The 26,136-nt window shown below is 38.8% G+C and overlaps 1 protein-coding gene across 4 annotated transcripts in view; it reads left to right on the plus strand.

The window, feature by feature from the left end:
- LOC129515073 (zinc finger protein 705A-like) overlaps positions 1-25,695 on the plus strand; it is a 28,644-nt gene extending 2,949 nt beyond the window's left edge. The window contains exons 2-8 of one of the 4 annotated variants that reach the window (XM_055333788.1): positions 8,921-9,202; positions 9,462-9,532; positions 20,304-20,578; positions 22,307-22,433; positions 23,121-23,216; positions 23,730-23,812; positions 24,214-25,695. In XM_055333788.1, the coding sequence (XP_055189763.1) occupies positions 20,567-20,578; positions 22,307-22,433; positions 23,121-23,216; positions 23,730-23,812; positions 24,214-24,864 (969 nt within the window). In that variant the 5' untranslated portion in view covers positions 8,921-9,202; positions 9,462-9,532; positions 20,304-20,566 and the 3' untranslated portion in view covers positions 24,865-25,695. The remainder of the gene's footprint in view (positions 1-8,920; positions 9,203-9,461; positions 9,533-20,303; positions 20,579-22,306; positions 22,434-23,120; positions 23,217-23,729; positions 23,813-24,213) is intronic. The other 3 variants (XM_055333791.1, XM_055333790.1, XM_055333789.1) reach the window with 3 other exon arrangements.
- The last annotated feature ends 441 nt before the right edge of the window (positions 25,696-26,136 follow it).

The raw sequence follows: 26,136 nt of genomic DNA on the forward strand, positions 1-26,136 counted from the left end.
CATTTGTGAAATAAGTTACCAACCATCTGATGAATTTAGAGGAAAGACAAGTCTATGGAAATTCATCTGTCATAGCAAAGGTTTGAAATAGCATTTATTTTACATGGAAGTTAGAATCGACATGCAAAACCTAATAGAATTGCCAGGTATTTTTGAGAAATGACCAGAATGACTTGAGATACTGTGTTCCTTATTGGAATTCTTTCAAGACCTAGAATTTTTTTTTTTTAAGCCAGAAGATTTTATTTCTGCAGCAACAGAAATGTCTAATTCAGTTGTGAATGAGATGCTGATGAAGCTATTTACTACACTGTGTTGTGTATTAACATTTTATTTATTGCCCATTAGCCAAAAAAAGTATAAGGTTGACTTTCTATTTTAATAAATTAATAAATTATTTTTAAATTTACACTTTTAGTTAACATACTGTGCAATATTGGTTTCTCAAGTAGAATTCAGTGCTTCTTTACTAACATATAACACCCAGTGCTCATCATAACAAGTAACCTCCTTAATACTCCTCACCCATCTAATCCATCCCTCACCCACTTCCCTCCATCAACCCTGTTTCTTCTCTATTGTTGAGCCTCTTATGGCTTGTTTCCCTCTCTCTTTTTCCTTCCCATATGTTCATCTCTTTCTTAAATTCCACATATGAGTGAGATTATATGGCATTTATTTTTCTCTGATTTCACTTAGCATAATACATTCTAGTCCCATCCACCTTGTTGCAAGTGGCAAGATTCCTTGTTTTTTTTTCTTTCTTTTTTGATAGCTGAGAAGTATTCCTTTGTATATATATTCCATTGTGTGTGTGTATATATATATATATATATACACACACACACACTACACATCTTTATCCACTCATCAGTTGATGGACATTTGTGCTCTCTCCAGTTTGGCTATTGTTGATAATGCTGCTGTAAACATTGGTGTGCATGTCGTCCTTCAGATCTGTAGTTTTGTATCCTTTGGGTAAATACCTAGTAGTGCAATTGCTGGATCATGAGGTAGTTCCATTTTTAACTTTATGAGGAACTGCCTCCATATTGTTCTCTAGAGTGGCTGTACCAGTTGGCATTCCCATCAACATGCAAGTGGATTCCTCTTTCTCCACATTCTCACCAATACCTGTTTCTTGTGTTGTTAATTTTAGCCACTCTGACAGATGTGAGGTGGTATCTCATGGTGGTTTTGATTTGTATTTCCCTGATGGTGAGTGATGTTGAGCATCTTTTCATATGTCTGTTAGCCATCTGGATGTCTTCTTTGGAAAAGTGTCTATTCATGTCTTCTGCCCATTTCTAAACTCAGTTACTTGTTTTTTGGGTGTTAAGTTTGATACGGTTTTTGTAGATTTTGGATACTAACCCTTTATCCAATAGGCTGTTTGCAAATAATTTTCTCCCATTCTATAGGCTTTTTTTAGTTTTGTTGATTGTTACCTTCACTCTGCAGAAGGTTTTTATCTTGATGAAGTCCCAATAGTTCATTTTTGCTTTTGTTTCTTTCCCTTCTCTGTAATGACGTGTCTAAGTAAGAAGTTGCTGTGGCTGAGGTCAGAGGTTTCGCCTGTGATCTCCTCGAAGAATTTGATGGTTTCCTGTCTCACATCAAGGTCTTTCATCCATGAAGAATTTGATGGTTTCCTGTTTCATATCAAGGTCTTTCATACACTTTGAATTTATTTTTGTGTACAGTGTAAAAAGTGGCCCAGCAGTTTCATACTTCTGTATGTTGCTACTTTCCCCAATACCATTTATTGAAGAGACTTTTTTCCATTGGGTATTCTTTCTGCTTTGTAGAAGATGAAGTGACCATACAGTTGTGGGTCGACTTCTGGGTTCTCTCTTCTGTTCCATTGATCTGTGTGTCTGTTTTTGTGCCACGACCATTACACGATCTGTGTTGATGATTACAGCTTTGGTAATATAGCCTGAAAGCCAGAATTGTAATGCCTCCAGCTTTGTTTCTCTTTTTCACAATTGCTTTGGCTATTCAAGGTCTTTTGTGGTTCCATACAAATTTTAGGTTTGTTCTAGCTCTGTAAAAAATGTTTGTGGTATTTTGATAGGGATTACATTAAATGTGTAGGTTGCTTTGGGTAGTATAGACATTTTAACAATGTTTGCTCTTACAGTCTATGAGCATGTGCTCTTCCAATCCCATGAGCATGGAATGTTTTTCAATTTTTTTGTGTCTCCCTCAATTTCTTTCATAAATGTTTTGTAGTTTTTAGGGTACAGATCTTTTACTTCTTTATTTAGATTTATTCTTAGGTATCCTACTGTTTTTGGTGTAATTGTGAATGGGATAGATTCCCTGATACCTTTTCCTGCTGTTTTGTTACTGGTGTATAGAAAGGCAACAGATTTCTACACATTATTTTATAATCTGCGACTTTGCTGAATTCATGTATGAGTTGTAACGTGTGTGTGTGTGTGTGGTGAAGTCTTTCAGATTTTCTACATAGAGTATCATGTCCTCTGCAAATAGTGAAAGTTTGATTTCTTCCTTGCCAATTTGGATACCTTTTATTTCTTTTTATTTTCTGATTGCTGAGGCTATTACTTCCTTGCCAGTTTGAATACCTTTTATTTTTTGTTGTTGTTGCTGTCTGATTGCTGAGGCTACGATTTCCAATACTTTGTTAAATAGTAATGGTGAAACTAGACATTGTCCTTTTCCTGGGAAACACCCCCAGTTTTTCCCCATTGAGAATGATGCTGTGGGTCTTTCGTATATGGCCTTTATGATGTTGAGGTATGTCTCAGCTGCTCCTTTGTTGAGGGATTTTATCAGAAATTGTCAAGTGCTTGATTTTGTCAAGTGCTTTTTCTGCATCTATTGACAGGATCATATGGTTTTTATCCTTTCCTTTATTAATATAGGGTATCAAGGTTATCACATTGATTTGCAAATACTGAATACCGCCTGCAGTCCAGGAATAAATCCCACTTGATCATGGTAAATAATTCTCTTAATGTACTGTTGAATTCAGTGTTAGTATTTTAGTGAGAATTTTTGTATCTTCATCAGTCATATTGGCCTGTAATTTTCCTTTTTAGTGGGATCTTTCTCTGGTTTTGGAGTCAAAGTAAGGCTGGCTTAGCTGGGTGTGTTCAGAAGTTTTCCTTCCATTTCTATTTTTTGGAACCGTTTGTAAAGGATAGGTATTAATTTTCTTTAGATAGCTGGTAAATTCTTCTGGGAATCCATCCAGCCCTGGCCTTTTGTTGGGAAATTTTTTATTACTGATTCAATTTCTTTTCTGGTTCTGGGCCTATTCAAATTTCCTGTTTCTTCTTGTTTCAGTTTTGGTAGTTTGTACGTTTCTGTGAAGTTTTCCAGTTCTAGGTTACCCAGTTTGTTAGCATATGATCTCTCATACTATTCTGTTTGTGTTTCTGTGGTGTTGGTTGTGACCTCTCCTCTCATTCATGGTTTTATCTTTTTGAGTCATTTTTCTTTCTGATAAGTCTAGACAGAGATTTGAAGAACCAGCTCTTAGCTTCCTTGAGCCATTCTGGGCTTTTTTGTTTGTTTCTATATATCACTTTCAATCTGCAGGTGTCTTTAGGTCTAAAATGAGTCTCTTGTAGGAGCATATAGATGGGTCTTCTTCTTCTTTTTTTTTTTTAATCCATTCTGATACCCAGTGTCTTTTGATTGATACATTCAATCCATTTACATTCAGAGTGATTATTGAGAGTTATGAATTTTTTTTTTTTTATAAATTAATTTTTATTGGTGTTCAATTTACCAACATACAGAATAACACCCAGTGCTCATCCCGTCAAGTGTCCCCCTCCATGCCCGTCACCCATTCACCCCCACCCCCCGCCCTCCTCCCCTTCCACCACCCCTAGTTCATTTCCCAGAGTTAGAAGTCTTTATGTTCTGTGTCCCTTTCTGATATCTCCCACACATTTCTTCTCCCTTCCCTTATATTCCCCTTCACTATTATTCATATTCCCCAAATGAGTGAGAACATACACTGTTTGTCCTTCTCCGATTGACTTAGAGAGTTATGAATTTAGTGTCATTGTGTTACCAGTAGAGTTGGGGTTTCTGGTGATGTTCTGTGGTCCTTTATAGTCTTTGTTGCTTTTGGTCTTTTTTTTTTTTTCCCTCCATTTAGAGAGTCCCCCTTAAAATTTCTTGCAGGGCTGGGTTGGTGGTTAGGAACTCCTTTCGTTGTTGTCTGGAAAACTCTGCCTTTCCTTCTATTCTGAATGACAGCCTTGCTGGATAAAGAATTCTTGGCTGCATATTTGTCCATTTATGTCCTTCCACTCCATTCTGACCTACCAGTTCCTATGGCCAGATCCCTATGAACATGATCTATCTTGCCTTATGAGTTAAAGATCTTTCTTCTCTTGCTGCTTTTAGAATTCTTTCCTTGTCTGTGTATTTTGTGAATTCGACTATGATATGCTTTGATGATGGCTGGCTTTTTTTTTTTTTATAATTTTTTTTTTTTTTTTTTTTTTAATGATAGAGAGAGAGAGAGGGAGGGAGGGAGGGAGGCAGGCAGAGACACAGGCAGAGGGAGAAGCAGGCTCCATGCACCGGGAGCCCGATGTGGGATTCGATCCTGGGTCTCCAGGATCGCGCCCTGGGCCAAAGGCAGGCGCCAAACCGCTGCGCCACCCAGGGATCCCCTGGCTTTTGAATTTAATAGGAATTATCTGTAATTCTTGGATTTTGATATCTGTGTCCTTCCCCAGATGAGACATTTTCAGCTATAATTTGTTCAAATAAGCCTTCTGACCCTTTATCTCTCTCTTGATCTTCTGGGACTCCTATGATACAAATGTTATTATGTTTTAATAAGTTGCTGAGTTCCCTAAGTCTGCCTTCATGGTCCATTACCTTTCTTTACCTCTCCTTTCCAGCTTCATTATTTTCCATAATTTGATTTTCTGTATCAATTACTCACTCCTCTGCTTCATCCATCTTCCTTTTATGGCCTCCATTTGTGTTTGCATTTCAGTTATAGCATTTTAAATTTTGACCTGACTAGACTTTTTTTTTTTTTTTTGTCTTGGCAATAAGGGATTCTCTAATGTCTTCTATGCTTTCTTCAAGTTTGCTACTTTCCTTATAATTGTTTTAAATTCGAGTTCAGATGTCTTACATATATATATATATATTGATTAAATCCCTGGCTGTGAGTTCTTCTCGTGTTCTTTCTTTTGGGGTAAATTCTTCCAGCTTGTCATTTTGTCCAGAACAGAAAAGAAGAAAGAGAAAAAAGAATAGTAATAATTAAAAAATAAAAAAGAAAAGAAAAACAAAACAAAACAAAAACCTAGATCATTCTACTTGTGAAAAAAATCTAGATCCCAAAATAAAAAACAAAATGAAAGTATACAAAAAAGTACATATATTAAACTAAGAATTAAGGGGTGCCTGGGTGGCTTGGTTGGTTAAGTGTTTGCCTTCTGCTTAGGTCCTGGGATTGAGCCCCACATCGGGCTCCCTGTTCAGCAGTGAGTCTGCTTCTTCCTCTCCCTTGTGTGCACTCTCTCACTCTCTCTCTCAAATAAAATCTCAAGAAAAATAAGAATTAAAATAAAAAATAAAAGCAGGAATTGGAAGATACAAGAAAATGAAAAAATAAATGTAAAAAGGCAGCTTGAGCCCCTTCCCCCTGGAGCTGAAGCTCTGCAACTCTCCATGATCAGTAAGTACAGTGGGACCTAGTAGACGGTGCCATCCTCTGGGGGCAGGACGAGGTGTAGGGCTTCCCGCCTCCACTCTGTGGCGCTGTTTTGCTGCCTGAAGACTTTCAGCACCGATGGGCGGGATGCAGCTGGTGGTGCCCTGCTCTGTAGCCTCGGAGATGAAAGTCCAGGCCCCTGCTCTTCAGGGAGCCCTCCCAGAAGAGCAAGCAGCCCCCCTAGATGTGACCCCGTTTCCATCTGAACCCTGATTCCCGCATCCGATCCCTTTCATCTCGGGCATGTGAGCCAGTTTCCAAAGTCTAAATTGCAAGGACTCACTATGGACCCTCGTCGGGGGCCGGGGGGGGGGGATGCCCTTAGGTCCCAGGAAAGCGGTGGCACGAGCACCTGTAGCAGAAAGCGGGCGCCAGGACCCGCTGCTCTCAGCCAACTCCCCGGCTCCTGTGTCTGCAGCAGCACCACACCTTGGCACCACCCCTTTTTCCAGCGACCCAGGGGATCTCAGACCACCCTGTCACTCCTGGGATTCCGCCCTCGCTCTGCCACCCGAGCACCTTCAAGCCAGGAGTGTCTCCACAGTGGCATATTTCCAAAAGTTCGGATTTTGCCCCTACTGCTTCTAACACTTTGCAGGAGCCTCAGCGGGCAGGCTCCCTCCCTGGGCCGCCTCCACAGCTGCACCTCCACCAAGCAACCTCTGCACCTCCTGCCTTCCAAAAGGGCGTTTCTTTGCTGCTTGTCGACTTGCAGTTTTTGTTCTCTCAGACCTCTGATTGAGTTCTTGGGTGTTCAGAATGATTTGAGAACTATCTCGCTGTGTTCCAGGGAGGAGGCAAGCTCAGGATCCTCCTACTTCTCTGCCATCTTAACTCCTCCTCCAGTTAACTAATAAATTCTTGATGTATTATTGAAAGTACTCTGTCCAGTGCCCTAACACTCCTTCCTCCACACTAGTAACATAATTTATGCTTGTTGCATCATAATGTGTATTGCAGATTTTCATGCTTATTCAGCTTCCATCTTCTTGAGGTAGATGTTTACACCATTTATTTTAATCTTTAATCAAATACTTAAGATAAAATTTTCCATGAATATTGCTTTAAGTTTGTACCATTGGTACTTTTATATATTAAAAATTGTTCATAATGTACATTTAAAAAAATTGTTAATTTTATTTAAAAGAGAAACTTTCCATTTAATTTTCAGTTGGCATTACATGTCTTCTGTGGTTGTCGTTATTTTCCGGTCTTATTTTATTGTGTATAGGGACTTTGCATATTCCTTTTTTAAAAACGTGAGGTTTTCCTCCATCCTAGCACAAACCTTTTGTTGCAGGGGACCATGTGTGCTATAAAGGTATGATGCTTTCATACATAAAATTTACAGTAATTATAAACTTCATTATATTTTCACCTTTTCTGAATAGCTTTGGATGTTAAAGATTATGAAAGGTTGGATTTGAAAGCTTTTTTCATTTATAGTATTAATTTGAAAGACAGATTTGGTTTTATACTTACTTCATATTTAAAGCTTATACTGGTACTCCGTGCCTTTGCTTTCCAATTTGTGTATTGCTAAAAAGGTAAGAGGCAAGAAGGCAAGACTGTTTTGTTTATGCTGCCTTGTAAACTATCTCCCTAGCACCTGGAATGGCCCATCACTGGTGTTGGGATTCTAGGAAGCTCACTTAATAACATCATTTTTCCAGATTGCAGTTCTGAAAGGGAAGGAAAGACAAGTGAATTGGTATAGATATCATTTTTTCATAGTATGGGTCCTTTTTTGTCCTTGGCACAGAGACTGTGTTAAGTTAAATTATTAACTGTTAGTTAAATTATTGCTAATTCATCTATGAGTTATATACTTACACACAGATTTTCTCTAAATGCATCTCTTGTGCTAGTTGAGGAAGAATTCACTTGGTTATAAGATTAAGGGTCACAGTTGGTTTCTCTGAAGATTTTGTAGGCTTTCTCCATGATCACATTTTGTACAGTGAATATGGTCTCATATCTCACTTGAGTTTTTATAGTGATCCTCAAATCATTCTTCGTCTTTGAATTAGACTCTTTGGGGGTAGTTTTGTTTTGTATTGCTTTATATATGTTTTTCTAAAGTGGGTTTCCACAAACTCACAAATTCCTTTTTGTATTACTTCTTTATTATTCTTATACAATTTCCTTTGTAATCTTTACCAGTAACATGGATTTTATAGGTTGTGGGCTTATCTTTCACAGCTTTCAATAGTTATTACTTAATCCTCTTTTGCTCATTTTAAGCCTGTCAGCAACATTGAGTGATTTTTAGCAGTATCTCTTTTCCTCTCTTGTACCTCTCAATGTGGTCTCTTTTAGATGGTTTTTATATTATTTTTGGAAGTTCTGAGGCTTTGCCAAGTTGTTTTCCCTTCTTTCTATGTAATTGCTTTCATCCTTTTGATTCTGCTTTGAAGTCCTATTTTTAAGGTTTTTAATAATTTGTTGTCTGTCCGTTACTAAAAGTATTGGATAATTTTTAAAGTTTTTCTCCAAGGCAAAGGATTCTTTGAATATTAATATTCAATTACTTTTTCACTCCTACCTTTTCCTTTTACTGTTATTTTTTTCATGCCATTTTCATCGAATTGAATTTTCCTTAAACCCCATGAATTCATGGTGATAATTTGCAGAGAAATACGTGCTATAGCAAGAACTCTTCCTGGCTCAAAATAATGACTGTTTAACACAGGACTTTTGGAAAGTTTGTGGGCCTAGTTGGGATTTTCCATAATTTAAGAATTAAATTAAAAGTAGCTGAGAAGCTACTTTTTATTTGTGGTTTGCATCCACTCATGACCTTCTTTGATTCCTACCACTTGAAACCATGGATAAAACAATGATACCTAGGTAAAGTCTTCCTTCCCACTCATAAGAATTTCCTGTTCCATATGTGTGGGGTTCCCTGGATATCTGTATATTTCCTTTGAAGAACAATTCTAAAGATTAAACATAATTTTACATTTCAATCCAAATTTACCTTGAAGGCAAAACCTAACATAAATCCCATGGCCAGTGCAGTAGTAGTTTCCCTAGATTCTCCTCTCTCCTTGGATTCTCCCATATGTTCTGGATAATCAGCTGGTAAACCATATTTATAGAGTATCTTTTGGGCGTTGTGAAATGTCTTGGATATTGGCTACCTGTCCCCAGTTATCAGATCCTTGCATTAAAATGTGGTTTTTCTTTCAGATCTAAATCAAAGCTCTGTCCTCTCTACTGGGTGACTCATAGGAAAATAAAAGGATACAGTGCCCAGAATCCAGCTGTCACCTCTCCTGACATTTAAACAACTCTCCAGTTCCTCAGACCCCTCAACCCCTCCAAGAACGCAAAAGATTCAATTTTTTCATCACAGTACATGCATACAGTGGGCAAAAAGCAAAGCTTGGTAATCACCTTGGCATTGCCTAGCTCTGTGATGCTGAAGACATTCTCATTTCTATGCATTACAGAAGAGATTCAGACTTCCAGGTATGGACCAATGTTCTCACTATTCTGAAGGGCAAGTACCTCAAAGCTCAGGGAGGAGGCAGGTGAGGGGTATAAAGCCAGAGGGACCAGTCCAAGTGCCCTAAAAAGAAAAATACTGGTATAAGAGCTGAGGGTACAGTTGGGGCAGGGTATCCCCCTACTTTCTGGCCTTGTAGCCATGGAGGAAGATAGGAAGGGGTCAGAGGTGAAATAGCTTTCATTAGTTTTGGAGATGAATATCAGTTTTCTTCCTCTGCAGAGTTCGTAAGCTTTGGAAGATGCCAGTTGAGCATTCTGCACTATGGAGACATGTACCTGACACCTTACAGGGTATGTATAGACTCTATTCTGGAAAATGTTTGAGAGTATCTGCTTTATATAGCAGTTCTTACACAGAACCTATTCTGGGCTCCTCAGAGGGTCTATATATGATGGCTCAGTGGAGCTCTGATATTGTTCATGAGCCCTGAATAGCAAATCAAGTTGAAGGTGGTTGATTTTAGTCCTTTGATCATCAGAAACGTTTGGCTGTTGGAGAGAGAGGTCCCTGTTTTAAGGCATATCTTGTGGTGATACGTGGGGTCAGGGTTCCAGTCATTGAGTGTGGGATGCTACTAAGCTGAGGCATAAATAGTTCTGAAATCATTCCAGCTTTAAGTTGAGAAGATGTGCTGCCATCTGACTAAACTGTAGTTGCATATTTGAGGAAACTCCCAGTCACCAAACTCCCCCGATTCCCGACATATCTGAAACTATACAACTCTAAAATTTCGAAGTCAAGGATCTTTGAGGAAAGTGACTTCTCTTCATTATTCTTCCAACACAACCTTGGCTTGGACCCTGTTCCTGCCCTCAGTGACAGGTAGGTGGTGACTTTATCCAGGCCGAAGGCTCTGCATTTCTTTCCTGGAAGTGGTAGACATTTCCTTAAGTGTCAGATAAGGGGCTCATGATGGTCCTCTCAGAAGTTGACGGATTTCAGAACCTAAAACTGGTGAACTCCTTCTCAGCAGATGGATTCCTAAGGGCAGTAGTTCAGCATCTTCAGAAGCTTTAGGCACTCAGTATGAGAGCGAATCGTCACAACTCAAGTATTGTCTCAATTAGAAAGGATGAATTCACTGCAGCCATTGGAGCCAAATATTCTTCCCACCGCTGAAGACTTCAATTCTACTTCATATACCTTCTGTTTGCTTCAGATGCCCAGACCCCAAACCCTCAAGCCCCTGGCATTCCATACCCCTGTGTCAGAAGAGAAGATGCCAAGAGCCTTCTGCAGGAAGTTCTGCTCCACTCTGTGGTTCCCTTCAGTTCCAGCCCAAATTCATCCACTGAGGGGTAGAAGTGAAGCCACAAAATGACTCAATCCCATTTCTTACCACCCTTACTTACATACCCTGCATCCTTCTTATCCTTTCTCTTCTTGCCAAATGGTTACCCTCTGGGGTTCCTATTTTTCAGAGGCATTCAGAACCATGAGAAGATATAACTCATCATAAACTGTGGTCAGGGAAACAGGCTTTTGAGCCAGATAAATATGAGCCAGTAGTTCAAACAATGCATTATATGCTCTCTGGGTTTTGTCAGGTCACGTGAATCCTATCCAAGTTTGTTTCCTAAGAGGAAGAGTGAAGATGATAATGGCAAACTTGTAGGGGCTTCTGAATAAATGGCAAGAAGTAAATACCTATCACCTAATATGTGATCAATATGATGATGTATTTGGGCAGATAGTTTCTTAGATCACCCATGAGTTATCCATAGACTTTGTATAGAGCAAGGCTGGAAGATGTAACTGAGTTCATGAGAATCCTTAGGCTTATAGTCTTGGAATGGACATCTCTGCTGGAATGGGAGTTCTCCGTTAGGGACCACAGCACTTTTTCATGTTAAAAACACTTTTCAAACAAATGTGTATGGTTTAGAAATCATAAAGCATGTTATTTTTAAGACAATGTTCTCCATGGAGGCAAGAAACCACATTCTGTGGTCCTGTTGGAAAGAGTCCGTGGCCTCTGTGCAGTAGTTAATGGACCTCTGAAACAAAGTCTAGATTTATACCATTTCCTGATTTCCTTGTATACTCTCAAAATTCAAGCTATCGAGGGCTTACCATCCAGTTTACAAAACTCTTGGATATTTTATAAGCAACTCTTAGAAGCCAGTGCATGCCAGGTCAAGCATAACTACTGGAGGGACTGAAGGGATGTATTAAAATTAGTAACTCTCGGGATGCCTGGGTGGCTCAGCAGTTAAGTGTCTGCCTTCGGGTCAGGGAGTGATCCTGGAATCCTAGGATCGGGATTGAGTCCCACATCAGGCTCCCTGCATGGAGCCTGCTTCTCCCTCTGCCATATGTCTCTACCTCTCTCTCTCTCTCTCATGAATAAATAAAATCTTTAAAAAAAATAAAATTAGTAACTCTCCTTTGTTGCCCCAGGATAGGAGTATTGTGTGAGGTGGATTCAGCACATTTAAAGTTCATAGAATTTTGCCTGGTGTACATTAAAGCTCCAGTTAAGATTTATTGGTTGATAAACTTCCCAAGTGACTTGAAATATCTGGAATATGTGAGGGCTGATACCCTCAATTTTCTTAATATGGTGTATATATGTGTGTATATATACAGTGTATATATGTGTGTACACACACACATACATATATATATATTAAAGTATATTAAACTATTAAGGAATTACTGTAGCAGTAATATTGGCACAATAACTTATTTATTGAAATAACAGCAAGAACAAAATTCACATCTACTTAATTTAACCAGGGAAATTTGCTTTTCATAGAACTAACAGCCACAAAAGAACAGCATACCAATATTGATTTATGTTTTAAGTTTGGTTTTAGTAAAATTGTTTTTAAAAGTTATATTTGTATTGAGCTCTCTAGAGAATGTTCAAGCTTTTACATTTTCTTTTCTATAGAAAATGCTTTCAAGAGGAAAAGTCATCACTGTATAATAATAAATCCTTAAATATTTCTGAATCTAAGAACAAAGCCCAAGATTTCCATGGTAAAACATTCAGGAGAATGTGCTCATGTTTTTCCAGCATTCCCTCTATAGCTGTCCCAGGTAGAACTGCCTCATCATTTGTACAGAGGCAGCTCCACAGAACAGGGGGTTAGGAGTCTCCAATCACACTGTTGTATGACAGGGGACTGTCTGTGAACATGAATGTCAGAGAATTCATCAGCCTGTGCTGAAGCAAGATACCTCCACCGATCGCCTAACCACTTTCTGAGGATCCCTTGATTGACACCAGCCCTAGGACAGCTCTAGATCCCAGGAAGACCTCTGACCTTAAGTCCCTTAAGGTGTGTTCTGTAGAGGTTGATACTTAAATCAGTTTGCACACCAAATCCAATTCCATTGAATTGGAAGAGGGGGAAAAAAAAACAACCCACAACCCCCAAATTCTCAAAAGAGGACTTGATCCCAGCTCAGAGGGGACCCTTGGATCCCGAACCTGCACTCTGGAGGCCTTCATTGTTAAACTGTTGGGGTTATAGTACAGAAAGTAGTTCCTTCCCTTTGTGTTTAGAAAGGGTAGTGTTGCTTCTGGTAGAAGGGTGAGCAAGAATAGTGCCATCAGAGCACTAAGGTTTGGCCCTGCATTGATATATCTAAAACAGAGGGCTTTGTTTATATGGTAAATTACTCTTTCACTGCTTTTTTACATTCACTGAGTCTCTCTGTATGCCATACCATTTAAGGGGACTCTAGTACACTGATGAACCAAGACAGGTGTTACTCTTGCTCTCCTAAGTTCACACAGCTGCGGGGGTGAGGCAGTCAAGCTACCAGTTGCAGGGAGGTATCCTAAGTGTCCTGCTGGGAAAATGGGGAGGTTTGGCACCAACATTAGATTAAATGGTCAGGGAAGGTGATATGATACGTAAACAGATTCTTAAAGAGTACAGAAGTTTGAGAATGCCAAGTTGGGGGTGGGAGGGAGGGTCTAGTAGAAGGACTGTGCACAGGCCAGACAGTACAGCAACTGGCACACTGCCCACAGGTAAGGCAAGTCCATAACACATATGATTTTATTTCAACCAAGGAGGAGTGAGTGATATTGAGGTGGTGAATCTGGCCATGTCTGATGGGGACCTGAGCCCATATTAAGAATTTGTCTTGAGCTTATTAGCTAGTCTATCACACTTTCCAGGGTTCTACTCCACATCACAATCCCTGGCATACTTGTCAAAAATGCAGACTCCTGGTGTCCATCCCAGACCAAAAGGAAGGACTGCTTGCTGGGTCATATTTCTGATTTCCACATTCTCCAGGGGATTCACCCCGTGAGGACTGTAACAGGTGTGAGTCAGGAGCCCCATAAGTTTGGTGCTGATGTTGACCTATTGTCTTCCTTATTGTAGTGCTGTGGCTATTTTCTTTAATTGTGGCCAAATATTGTACCCTGGAAATGTCAGCACTTTTAGTGTAGAATATAAAGTAACTTTTTTTAACTGCTTCCTCTGTGTTAACAGTTCACTGTTATTTACTGGGTTATATGTCTACAGAAGATCCATTTATCCAAAAGACTAGGAAAGACAGACACATGTAAAACAAGAGATTTATCCCAAACCCTCTGACCCTCATACTTCTGCCTCCTTAGCTGCAGTTTGCCTTTATTGCCCTAGATATAAGTAATGACAACAGTGATTCAAGTGTGAAAACTATACTCATGAACCCATTTTTGCCTCTCCACAGTCCGATGAAGGAGTCAGGGCCATCTCTCAATTTGTACATCACCCAGCATATAGGGGAGCCTGGCTGGGGCCCCAGCAGGCTGAGACCAGAGCCTTGACCCTTGACCTCTGAACCATATGGCTCCAAGAGGACCTCCTTCAACATTATTTTGGTCTTAGGGCACCACCATTTGATGATAATGATGATGGCAGCGATGATGATAGGATGACAATGCTTTCTAAATCAAATGCTTGTATTTAAAGTATACTGAATTATTTCAAAAACAATTTGTTCTTTTATATCTAAATCTCCATTTATCTTAAGATATGTCCTAATTCTTTGAAAATTTTATTTTCAAAAACAAAGCACATCCTATTTATAGAGAAACCAGTAATGAAACTACATTTTTATTCTAGGAAGCCTTACTATTTTGAAGCTTGTAAGGTTTTACCGGCCTTCAGCATCATTCAGCTAAGTCTGATGAAAAGACCTATGCTAAATTGTTTTTCTATTTCTTGCTAGTAAAATGTACACACTCTAGATACCTGAGTATATATTTTAAGTATAGATGTTTCTGTTTATTTGGAGTCACCCTGATGCTTACAGTCTGAGGTATTAGATTACAAGTCATCTGAAAAATAAAGAGCAGGAGGGGTGCCTGGGTGGCTCACTCAGCTAAGGGACTAACCCCTGATTCCAGCTCAGGTCCTGATCTCAGGGACATGAAATTGAGCTCTGTGTCAGGCTCTGTGCTTAGCATGGGATCCTCTTGGGCCTCTCTCTCCCTCTCCTCCTTCCCCACTCCCCTGTTTGCTTGCTCACTGAAATAAAAAATAAAATATAAAATAAATAAAATGAAATGAAATAATAAAATAAATAAAATATAAAATAAAGTAAAATAAAATAAAATGATAAAATTAATAAAATAAATAATAAAATAAAATAATAAAATAAATAGGATAGAGCTCTTGCTTTAGCTTTTCTTTTTCTTTTTTTTTTTTTTTTTTTTGAAGACTTTATTTGATAGAGAAAGTACAAGCAGGGGGAGCAGGAAAGGGAGAAGTGGACTCCCTGCTGAGCAGGGAGCCTGATGTGGGGCTCCATCCCAGGACCCTGGGATCATAACCCGAGCAGAAGGCTGACGCTTAACTGACTGAGCCACCCAGGTGCCCCTTGCTTTAGCGTCTCTCCAGTGTTTCTCATAACAACCAAAGTCCACCATTAAATGGTGAGGCCTCTCGGAAAAGAGATGAAAGTTGCTTTTGAGACCTTTGAAAGGATGAAGAATTAAAGGATATAATATATTAGTTAAAGAAACAACTAGATCAATGAAGCACAATAGGGAGATCAGAAGTATACCCACACAAATACGGATACTTGACAAGGGCAAAAGTAATAAAATGTTTTCAACAATAAGGGGGGCAGGTAACAACTGGAAATACATATACAAAACAAAATTGAATCTAGACACAGACCTTATACTCCTAAAAAATTAACTAAAAATACATAACAGATCTAGACTATAAAACTCTTAGAAGAAAACATCTAGGTGACCTTGAGTTTAGCAATGACTTTTTAGCTGCAACACCAAAGGCAAGATCATCAAAGAAGTAACTGATAAGCTGACCTTGATTAAAATTAAAAACCTATGCTTTGTAAAAAATACTGTCAAGAAAATGAGGAGACAAGCCACAAGCTGAGAGAAAATATTTGCAAAACACCCATATGATAAAGGACTTATTCATAATATGTAAAATATTTTAAAACTCAACAATAAGACCAGCTGCATTAAAAAATGGGCAAGACATCTGAACAACCAGCTCACCAAAGAAGATACACAGATATAAAAGAACCATGAAAATATGCTCAACATCATACGTCATCAGGGAAATACACAAAAATAAAAAATGAGATACCACTATATGCCATTAGAATGGGGAAAATCCAAAATACTGAGTGTGCCAAATGCTGGTAAGAATGTAGAGCACCAGGAACTCTAACCACTGCTGGTTGGAATGTAAACTGGTACAGCCACTTTGGAAGATTGTTTGGAAGGTTTTTACAAAATTAAACCTGTACTTACCATGTGGTCTAGCAATCACACTTCTTACTATTTTTCCACATGAGTTGAATACATATGTCCACATGAAAACCTGCATGTGAATATTTTATAGCAGCTTTATTCATAATTGCCAAGATGTGGAATCAACCAAAATGTCCTTCAGGGGGTGATGAATAAATAAACCATGGTATATCCAAACAATGGTATATTACTCAGTGGTAAAAAGAAATGAGCTATCAGACCACTGAAAACACATGGAGGAGCCTTAACCGCCTGTTACTAAGTAGAAGAAGCCAATCTGAAAATTACATATTCTGTGACATTAACTATGACGCCAGGAAAACAATCAGTGGTGGCCAGGGGTTGAGGGGGTAGGCAGAGATGAATAGGTAGAGCAGAGGATTTTTAGGTCAATTTTGAAAATGTTCTGCTGATACCATAACAGTGGATACATGTCATCATACATTTTCTAAAGCCACTACAAGGTGTAGGTAGCATCATGAGTAAACGCTAACATAAACTAAGGACTTGGGGGAGATAATGATGTAGCAGTGAAAGTTCATCATTTGTAATAAGTGTACCACTCTGGTGTGGGACTGATAGGGGAGGCCTTTCTTTGTGGAGACAGGAGGTCTATAGGAACTGTCTGTATTTTCTGCTCAGTTTGTGATGAACCTAAAATGACTCTAAAAAGTATCATTAGAGAAGAAGAAAGCGCATCATCTGTTTTCCTTAATTGCATCTCTATGATTTACTTAATTAGAAAAGATTTTTTAAGGCTTGCCTCAATTAGGTTTATATTGACTGGCATCCAGATTGACCAGAGTGTGTTTTGTATGTGACTAATGAGGTTATCAACTACTTAAAAAGATAGATCACTATCAGAAGGGTGATTTATCTGGAGTGAGAAAGAAACTCTGAGGTCCTTTGTGTGGTGGCTGCATCTTCAAAGAGTTGGCTTCCTTAGCTTTTCCATCTATTTGGGTGTGGGTTAAGTACTGGGTAGAATTTTTAGCAGGAAAGACAGACTCCTGCATCTCAGAGAGGAATTTATAATCAGAAAGTGATGGTGTGTCTGGCTACAGGCACATGGGGCAGGTTTCCTTACTGTGGACATAGAATTTCTCTGTATTTATCATTCAAATGTAATGGTCACAAGGAAACTTGCTGAAATCTACCATTCATAGGTAGATTTTTCTGCATTTAAACCACTGAAATGACAGCACAAATAAATAAATAACCAATTCCGTGACTAGCCTGAAAGGATGTAATTCTATTTAAGTCAAGGCAGAGAGCAAGAGAAACACATACTTTGGTTGGAGTTTAATAAAGTATATCTGTAATGGAGATTTAAACTGGAACTGGAGTAGAAGGAAGATGGGGTGGGAAGTTCGTGGATGGGGGTGGAAACAAAGAATGATAATAATAATGCCTGGGTTAAAAATAATAGCAGTGTGCTTGTTGGTTTGGTAAAGGCATTTAAAATATCAATTCTCAGAGGGAGCCAGCCATTGACTAAGATTCAGACAAAGGAATAATTTCTGTAGTTGGAGGAATGGAGTCACTGTCCTGAGAAACACTTCATTTTAGGTGTAAGTTTGCAAGCAGAAATATCACTCAGAAATGGAAATCCACACAAGAAACTGGATACTTTCAATTTAGAGACAGCAATAGTATAAACTGGAGCAACTGAAGAAATGTGTGAGCCTGCCAGAATATGGTATAAAAAAGAAAAGGAACTCCCACTAAGTCTTGAGATACTCCAATAGGATTGAGGAATTTTTTGCAGAGGACATGGGAGAAGGAATGATTATGGAGGGAAGAAGTTCTGAAAAGGAGGTCAAGGTTTATTAACCTCTCTGTGTTTCCATGTAAGGATTTATTTCTGGAGAGACCATTAGTGATGTTAACAGTATGTATTTATAAAATAATCAGTGGTGGCCACTGTAGGTCAAAGGCAGAGGAGGATGTGAGCAAAGGACTACTGCACTTCTGGTTTGAATTTGAAGGGAGGAACTTAGGAATTTGAAGGTCAGGAACTGGGGATAAATTAGATCCTGAGGAAATTTGTGCTTCAAGTTACAAGAGATATAATGAACTTAAATGATGCAGGGGATTGATCGTGGAAAGATGGACAGGTTTTTGGGAAAGGAGATTTAATTTATAAATAGTAATGCAGTTCTCAACAAAACAGGAGAGAAATGAATTCACTTGGGAGACTCTGGATTTAGAGGTAGCATGACTTCTATTTGATGGGAGAAAAGGAGGAACCAATGGATATGAATGTAGGAATATCTGTAGATATTATATGATGAAAAATTGAGTTAGTGTGTCACCTTAATGTAATTCATCTCTCTCATAGACTGAATTTTGTGTTCTCAAAAGTCAAATGTTGAAGTCCCAACTCTTACTTAGCGTGTATTTGGAGGGTGGGACTTAAAACATAACTAAGGTGAGGTCATTAGGGTGGGCCCTAATCCAGTTTGACTAGTGTCTTTGCAAGAAGAGAGAATTAATGGCAGACACATGCAGGGGGTTGCCATCTACAAGCTAAGTGGGGAGACCTTAGAAGAAACCAGCACTGGCGACATCTTCCTCTCATATCCAGTGGCCAGAATTGTGAGAATATACGTTTCTGTTGGTTAAGCCCCTCAGTGAGTGGAACTTTGTTATAGTAGCTTGGCAAACTAACACAGTATGTGTAGTAGGGAATAATCTTGTCATTTGAAAGATGAAACTATGTAGAGGCAAAGGGCATTGAGAAGATTTGAAATATTTATGGAGCATGGAGGTACGATTTAGAGCTGCTAGACACATTTGGAAACCCCTTGGAGTAGCAGTTCTGTTTTTAGACAGGGATCAACTTCTTAGCCATGTGTGCCAAATACAGTCACAGAAAAAGGCAGGTACGTGGAGTCACCTGCTGTTGAGATCTTGATGGGGAAATGTGGTTAACAGTCCAGGGAGCATAAAAATGGTGGTTCTGGTAAGTGCCTGTTGAAATGAGTTAAGTGTGGATTAAAGTGGGCAGGAAAAATGAAGAAGAGGAAAGCCTGATGTTTGAGAATTGGTCAGTATATATAGAGCTTTCCATGTACAGAAAACTGAACATGGGGTATAATTTCTGTGAAAAACTTAAAGGAGAAGAAGTTGTAATAATAGTAGGGCTTCTGATTAAGACAGACATGCTGGGATATTCCAGGTAAAACCTAGGTGTGGTGTTTAATTTTAAGCTTAAGGAATTTGAGCATGGGAGATAGGCGGAGCAAAATTAAAATACAGATAGGTCATTTTCTATGTAACTTGGTTATTAAAAATTTTTGAACCACTTTTGTTCATTTGTTAAACTGGTAAATAAAACCACCAGATTTATTGTGAGGATTAAATAAATGAATACATGTAAATATCCACACAGTCGCATTTGATACAAATGTCTTTTTTTCCTTTTTCTGGACCTCAGGTACAAATGGGTGAGTTAATCCTACTTTTGTTTATGACCCATTATCATCATTTTCCCATGAAATACATTTAACTATTGGTATTTTAGGGGAGAATTTAGTTTATAAATGCTTTATCACTGTGTGTCTCACACACATTTGTGTGTATATATGTAAATTTGCATGTACATATACATATGTGTTTGTGTATAATGAAATGCAGGGTTAGTGCAGGTAATAAAGATTAATATATAACAGGATTTCAAGATTAGATTACTAAAATAATCTAGAGCAACTAGATTTCTTCCTGAACCACAGCTATTCTGAATTATCTGGCTGTTGTTGAAACATATCAAGTTTTATATGAAACTTGTTTATTTCTGAAGAATACCAGAGATGGTTTCAAGGTTCTTGGATATTTTAATGAGTAATAGAGGATAATAAGTGACAGGAATATTATGATTCATATACTCCTGAACATTATGATGCAGGGGATTTTTAAGGACTAGACTTGCAGAATGAGTGCCACCAATCCCTTCAAATGGAATAAATCCTTGAATTGCTTAACCTTATCATAAAACAGACTTTTTAGTTTTTTGGCATCTAAGTCCATAGAGGACAGATCTGAGAATTGAGGGAGAGCAGGAAAGGAGTGTGGCTCCAGAAGGCTGTGGATGCTGGGGAACCACTGCTTGGATATGAGAAGGAAATCTGAGAACATCCACAGTATTTACCTACAGATGGAAACTAAACTCAACATGTGGCATGAGTCTGGGATTTCTATGCTTTGGAATCAGGGAGGGAATTAAAACTGGGTGCTGTGGGCTGATTAACCTATTTAACTCAATACCTTCAATGTTTTTATTTATAAAATACGTTTATTTGTATGTTTTTTATTAGCAACTATAGGCCTAGTCTTCTTTTGACCATGGAAGAGGAAGCGAGTCCTCTGCATTTCTTGTAAACTGCACTGCATGTTTGTTGGTTAGGCTGGAGGTCACATCCAGTGAAGGTCTGGGGCTTCGTGACAAGTAAGACGGAAATTGTGCATAGGACTGGAATCTCATGGCATCTCTCTCCATCCTCAGCTTTGCCTGCTTAGTGCTCAGACTGTTTGTGAGTGAAAAAACAGAGAAAGCCACCTGACAACTAAGTTACTGACAATGCAGCCATTGGTGAGTAGCCTCTTTCTGTTGAAATAACACCCTAGTGCCATCAGATGGGGGAGTTTTTCCTATTGGCCTGAATGTTCAAGTGCAATCAGGAAGTCTTCTGGGATTTAAGCTCCAGTGAGATGTCCCCAGGACTCTGGAATGGTTATAATGAGTCAGGAACTCCTCAATAACTAATAACCTTCCTAATATCACATTAATTTATCCCTAATTTTAAGCTTCCATTAAGCTTATGTATTTACAGAAAAGAAGTTGTTTGCCTTCTCTCAGTCCATATCCTTATTGGGAAAGAATTCACCCATTAATCATGGTGTTGGCTCTAATGGTCCTTTCATAGAGGGCTGTGGTGAACAGATGAGCGAGGCGAACACTGGTCCAATAGGGAGGGGCATTTCCATGTTACAGGTGCTGGGTAAGGGCTGTGGAGTATTGAAGGGAGCACAAGAGAAGTTGAGACCACAGAACACATGAGAAATCATTTATATTTTTTCCGTTTTTAAGTTTTGATAGAATAAATTTGCACTTTTAAAAAATTCTTTAAAAGATAACTAAATTTTCATTATCCTTCTTACCCCCAGTCATACGTTTTACCTTTTTGTAATTAACCTTTTCATATTTGATAACTCCAATTACTGTATAGGGAATATTAACTCCATAATTGTGGTTATATATTCAGAAGGACATATAATAAAATTGAAGATCCTGTAGAAACCTTTTAAGAACTACATAAACCAAAACAAGTCAAGAGACTTCTGTTCCCTGTAGCAAAGGAAGGAGACAGGTGATAACTGGTGTTTTAAAGTCCCAGAGAAAAGTAGGAGTTGGTGTCCTCATAACACGGAATAGTCATGCTAGGGCTGCTCTCATTACAGCCATCTCAGAGTTTCCTGGCCTGTGCTGCTGAACCTTCTGTTCTGACCTTATACCTTGTGAATGCCTCAGTCTGCAGAGTTGAGCAACCCTACACTGTATATACCAAGTTTTGTATGAAACTTGTTCATTTCTGAAGAATGTTAGACATGGTTTCAACGTTCTTGGGAAGGAACAGACAAATGGCTTGTATTTAATACATGTTTACTTAGATAGGAAGAACTGCATGCATTAGTTCATCAGGTCTCCTAAGAGGTTATTAAAGGTTCATCTACAGGAATGGTGTCATGGTTTAAAAATGGCAAGTCATGGTTGTTATTTGCCTGATGATGAGTCTGTAAAGTTACTTGAAATTAATCAGAAAGGGGGTTTTAGTTATGAATTTTCAAATGCCAATTTTATAATCACATGTCTGAAATCAGAATTAACCAGTTTTTGTTTTAGACTTTCTTTTTATTTTATGTATTTATCTTGTAAGTAGGCCCCACAGCCAACATGGGGCCTAAAACTCATGACCCAGAGATTAGGAGTTACATATTCTACTGACTGAGCCAGCCAGGTGCCCCCATAATTAATCTGTTGTTAAAAAAAAAAAAATTACAGGTTATATTATATCACACTTCATGTGATATTCCCTTATAATAAATTTTTTATTAATTCAGACTGTATCTCTGTGATGTATCTAAAAGGCAGATGCCAGTTTAGCACCGAGAATGAATTGACAGGAACCCCAGATTAAGTTTGGTCTTTCTACAAACCTAGCTCCTCCACCCTCTTCCTCAGTGCTGTCATCTTAACCCTCCTACACTGGACATTGGTAGGGAATGCTTTGTCTAAAACAGAAAATCCATGATGTTTTAGGAATCAGTGACATTTGAAGATGTAGCTATAGACTTCTCGAAGGAAGAGTGGGCCCTGTTGGACATGTCCCAGCGAAAGCTGTTCAGAGATGTAATGCTGGAAAATATACGTCATCTGGTCTCTCTGGGTGAGTCTGCCAACATGTATACATATACGGATGGGTGGGTGGGCGGGCAGGTAGCCAGTTAACAAGTATCTGGAACAACTTCTGCATACCCACTCCACTCTAGCCTGAACCTTTCATAGACCTTACTTGAAAGAAGGTTGTTTCTTTATATTTTACTACATCTAGCTTGTCACCCCATTAGAATATAATTTTAACCACAATTCAATGTCTTTGTTGCTACTCAGTCTCTCACACTCAGAGCAGAACTGGGAACTCAATAATAAAATGATTAAACATTTTCTGAATTATTATTCTGCTCTAGTTGCTATGCCAAGGGTTGAAACCAGACTAGTGACAATAACAGAACTTTGATTATTCCTGTAGAGCTTATCTGGTGTCTCTTAGAAAGTAATATTCAGCCCACTATGGAGAAATTTAATTTCTCCATTTCTGAAAAGACTGAGGATTCTGCATTGTGTCTGTGAATTTGGGCTTAGACATCGGCATCCAGAGGTCCTCACTATTTGGGATACACTATGTGGATTTCAGTTTTTTTCCATTCAAGCTATTGTTGCCTGTACTGAACTTCAGTATTTTCCTTATTCCTCCTCAGTACCCTGTCCTGGGCTTGATGATTATAGTTTTTGTGTCTGAGGACTTTTCTTAGTGCAGAATTTAAAAATCCCTGTACCTTTTTTCAATGAACAGGGTATCAGCATTGCAAATCAGATGTAGTTTTCCAGTTGGAGCAAGGAGAAGAGCTGTGGAGTGAAGGAACTGGATTTCTCCAAGGCCAGAGTCCAGGTGAGCAGCAGGGGCCTGTGCTTCAGTATGAGGAGGTATCTACTTGGTAGTAAGCTCTTGGAAATATCAACTGATGATTTTGTCAAATGAGTGATATTTTCTAAAATTTAGAGGATGGACACTGGGGCAAAATTATTCAGATGTTGTCATTATTCCTTGCATGTGTCAATGATGATTCATGTTTCCTCTCGCCAATGTCTTTTTTGGCTTTAGGAAAAGCATAGTCATGTACTTAATGAAGTTAAACTTTCAGGCAGTAACTCCTGCCCTAGTATTCTCCTTTGAAGGTTTCCCTTCTCTTTCCTTATCCAACTTACCTTCGTTATAATATTGTCATAATTCAATCCTGAAAATCTTTGTCAATTAGAGGATTCCTAGAATATTCCTTCATTTGATATATTTACTCCATCAAAGTGCCAAGTTTTAAAACATACTCATGTGGGTCTTGGTGCTTTTCAACATTTCATTCCCCTAATGCCATTCTAAATATTTGTTTTTTTCCAATTATCTTAGGCAGAGAAAGTGCCCTTAAAGAACAAGAAATGGTAGCCACACAACATATCAGCAGAAAGGACACATCTGCAATCATACCAGCAGTAAGTTTCATGGGTAGTAACCCTGGTCATCCAAATGAAAAACCTAGAAATAGGATGTTAGTAATTGAGCACAACAGCAGCACTAAATGGCTGAGCCACCCAGGCTGCCTAACCTATATCTTAAAAGTAAAAGACAACTGCATAAACACTGATTATATGCCTAGTCTTTGAAACATATTGAAGTCTTCAAAATTAATCTTTAAGCTCTGTAGTTCGAATGCTACAAAAGATAAAAATCTTTATGTAGTGGGGACAGACACATCATGTGTATGCAAGTAATATGGGGGAAGATTTCAATTGGAGACTATCACTGAATGATTAGTTTAGGATTCCTATGTAGACAAATGAACATATAGATATATAGGCCAAGCTTTAACAACCTTTCATCTCTTTCCCAAAAGCAGAAATCTCATACTCCAGAGGATCCCTTTGAATACAGTGATTTGGAAGAAGATTTTACTCATAGCTTCATGTTGACTCAACATTTGTTAACTCACACAGAAAAGACACCTTTTATCAGTAAACAGTGTCCAAAATCTCTTAGTGACCAGTCATACCTTAATCACCATAAGCAAATTCACACTAGAGGTAAATCGTGTGAGTGCCACCTGTGTGGAAAAGCCTTTAGTAATTGCTCGAGCCTTAGGAGACACGAGATGACTCACACTGGAGAGAAACCGTATGAATGCCATATCTGTGGGAATGCCTTTATTCAAAGCTCTGACCTTAGAAAACACAATCTAACTCACACTGGAGAGAAACCATATGAATGTCATCTGTGTGGAAAAGCCTTCAGCCAGTCCTCCAACCTCAGACAGCACGAAAGAACACACACTGGAGAGCAACCATACGAATGTCATCTGTGTGGGAAAGCCTTCAGTAAATGTTCTGCCCTTCGACGCCATGAGAGAACTCACACTGGAGAAAAACCTTATGAATGTCATCTATGTGGGAAATCCTTCAGTCAATGTTCTGCTCTGAGACGACATGAGGGAACCCACAATGGAGAGAAAATTATGAATGCCTTCAGTAAATATTCCGACCTTAGGTAACATGATATTATAAGCCTAAGGAATGTGGAAGAGACTTCAACCATAGCTTTAACACTTAAACACACCAGAGGACTTGCACATTGAAGAAATTGTCTGTAATCAATGTAGAAGATCCTTCAATCATTCTTACTCATTTGACATACACAAACTTACACAGAAGAAATCCCTTTATGTGTGACATTTATGCAGCAAAAGCATCCATCAGTGGTCTGACCATAGGTAACATGAGAGAACTCACTCTGTCACTATAAGGAATGGAGAGGTCTTCAGCACCAGCTCTCACCTTTAAACACACTATTGGGCCTGCACGGGGGAGAACCTCTAGATCTATAATCACTGTGAACAGTATGCCACCAGCACCAGGTGTAGTGTACACAGAAAACCCCAGTGAAGTCTGAATAAACACTAACACAGGATGTAAGGATGAATATTCTTGAGGAATATTCATACTGGGGTGAAAAATCCTCAGAAACCCTTTGTTCATAAAGAAGCACTTGGGGCTGTACAAATCACTCAGTGTCAGTGATCACTTATTTCTCAGCCAATACTGAAGTTCTTATATGAAGAGATGGCAGTTGTGAAATCACTGTAGAAAATTCACATTAGAAAACCAAGTCTAGGGAAGAATCTCTAAAATTAGAGCCTCTAACTTTCAATTTAGCCAACAATTCAAGATTTTGAGAAAAATAACTATTCATGGGGAAAATGTGGCATATAAATGCAAAAAAAAGTGATTCAAGCATATTGAATACAGAATTTTATAAGAAATAAAACTTTTTCAATACATTATTACTTGTAAATATTTAAGCAATAAACCCTACTGCTAATAAATCTGTTGTTGAGGTTCTAGTTTTTTCTGTACAGTCGTAAACACGGGTTTGAGCCTGCATTCCTTGGTACGTGGATTAGAGATGCAACAAGACTCTAAGAATCCCCTTTCTCCAATAGCCCTTTCCACACAGCTCAGCTCCCTCACTCCAATTTCCCACCATTAGTAGAGTCCTTCTGCACCCGGGTGGTGGTGGTACAGAGACCTCCCCCCCAACTGACAGGTTTCTCACTGTGCTATGACCCTCCTTGCAGGACCATGAGGCCAGTATCCCAGACATCTTGGTGTATATCATGAGGTTGTCTCCAGCCCTACTGGGCCCCTTGGGCAACTTTGGTCTTCCCAGACCAAGAACATTACTTGGAGTTTTTCCATGAAGGTTCTGTGGGGGCAGAAGTTCATCCCACAATCACATCTTACATCTTAACTCAAGTGATTCCTGA

Source organism: Nyctereutes procyonoides, unplaced genomic scaffold, assembly GCF_905146905.1.
Source record: "Nyctereutes procyonoides isolate TBG_1078 unplaced genomic scaffold, NYPRO_anot_genome, whole genome shotgun sequence".
Classification (NCBI taxonomy): Eukaryota; Metazoa; Chordata; class Mammalia; order Carnivora; family Canidae; genus Nyctereutes; species Nyctereutes procyonoides.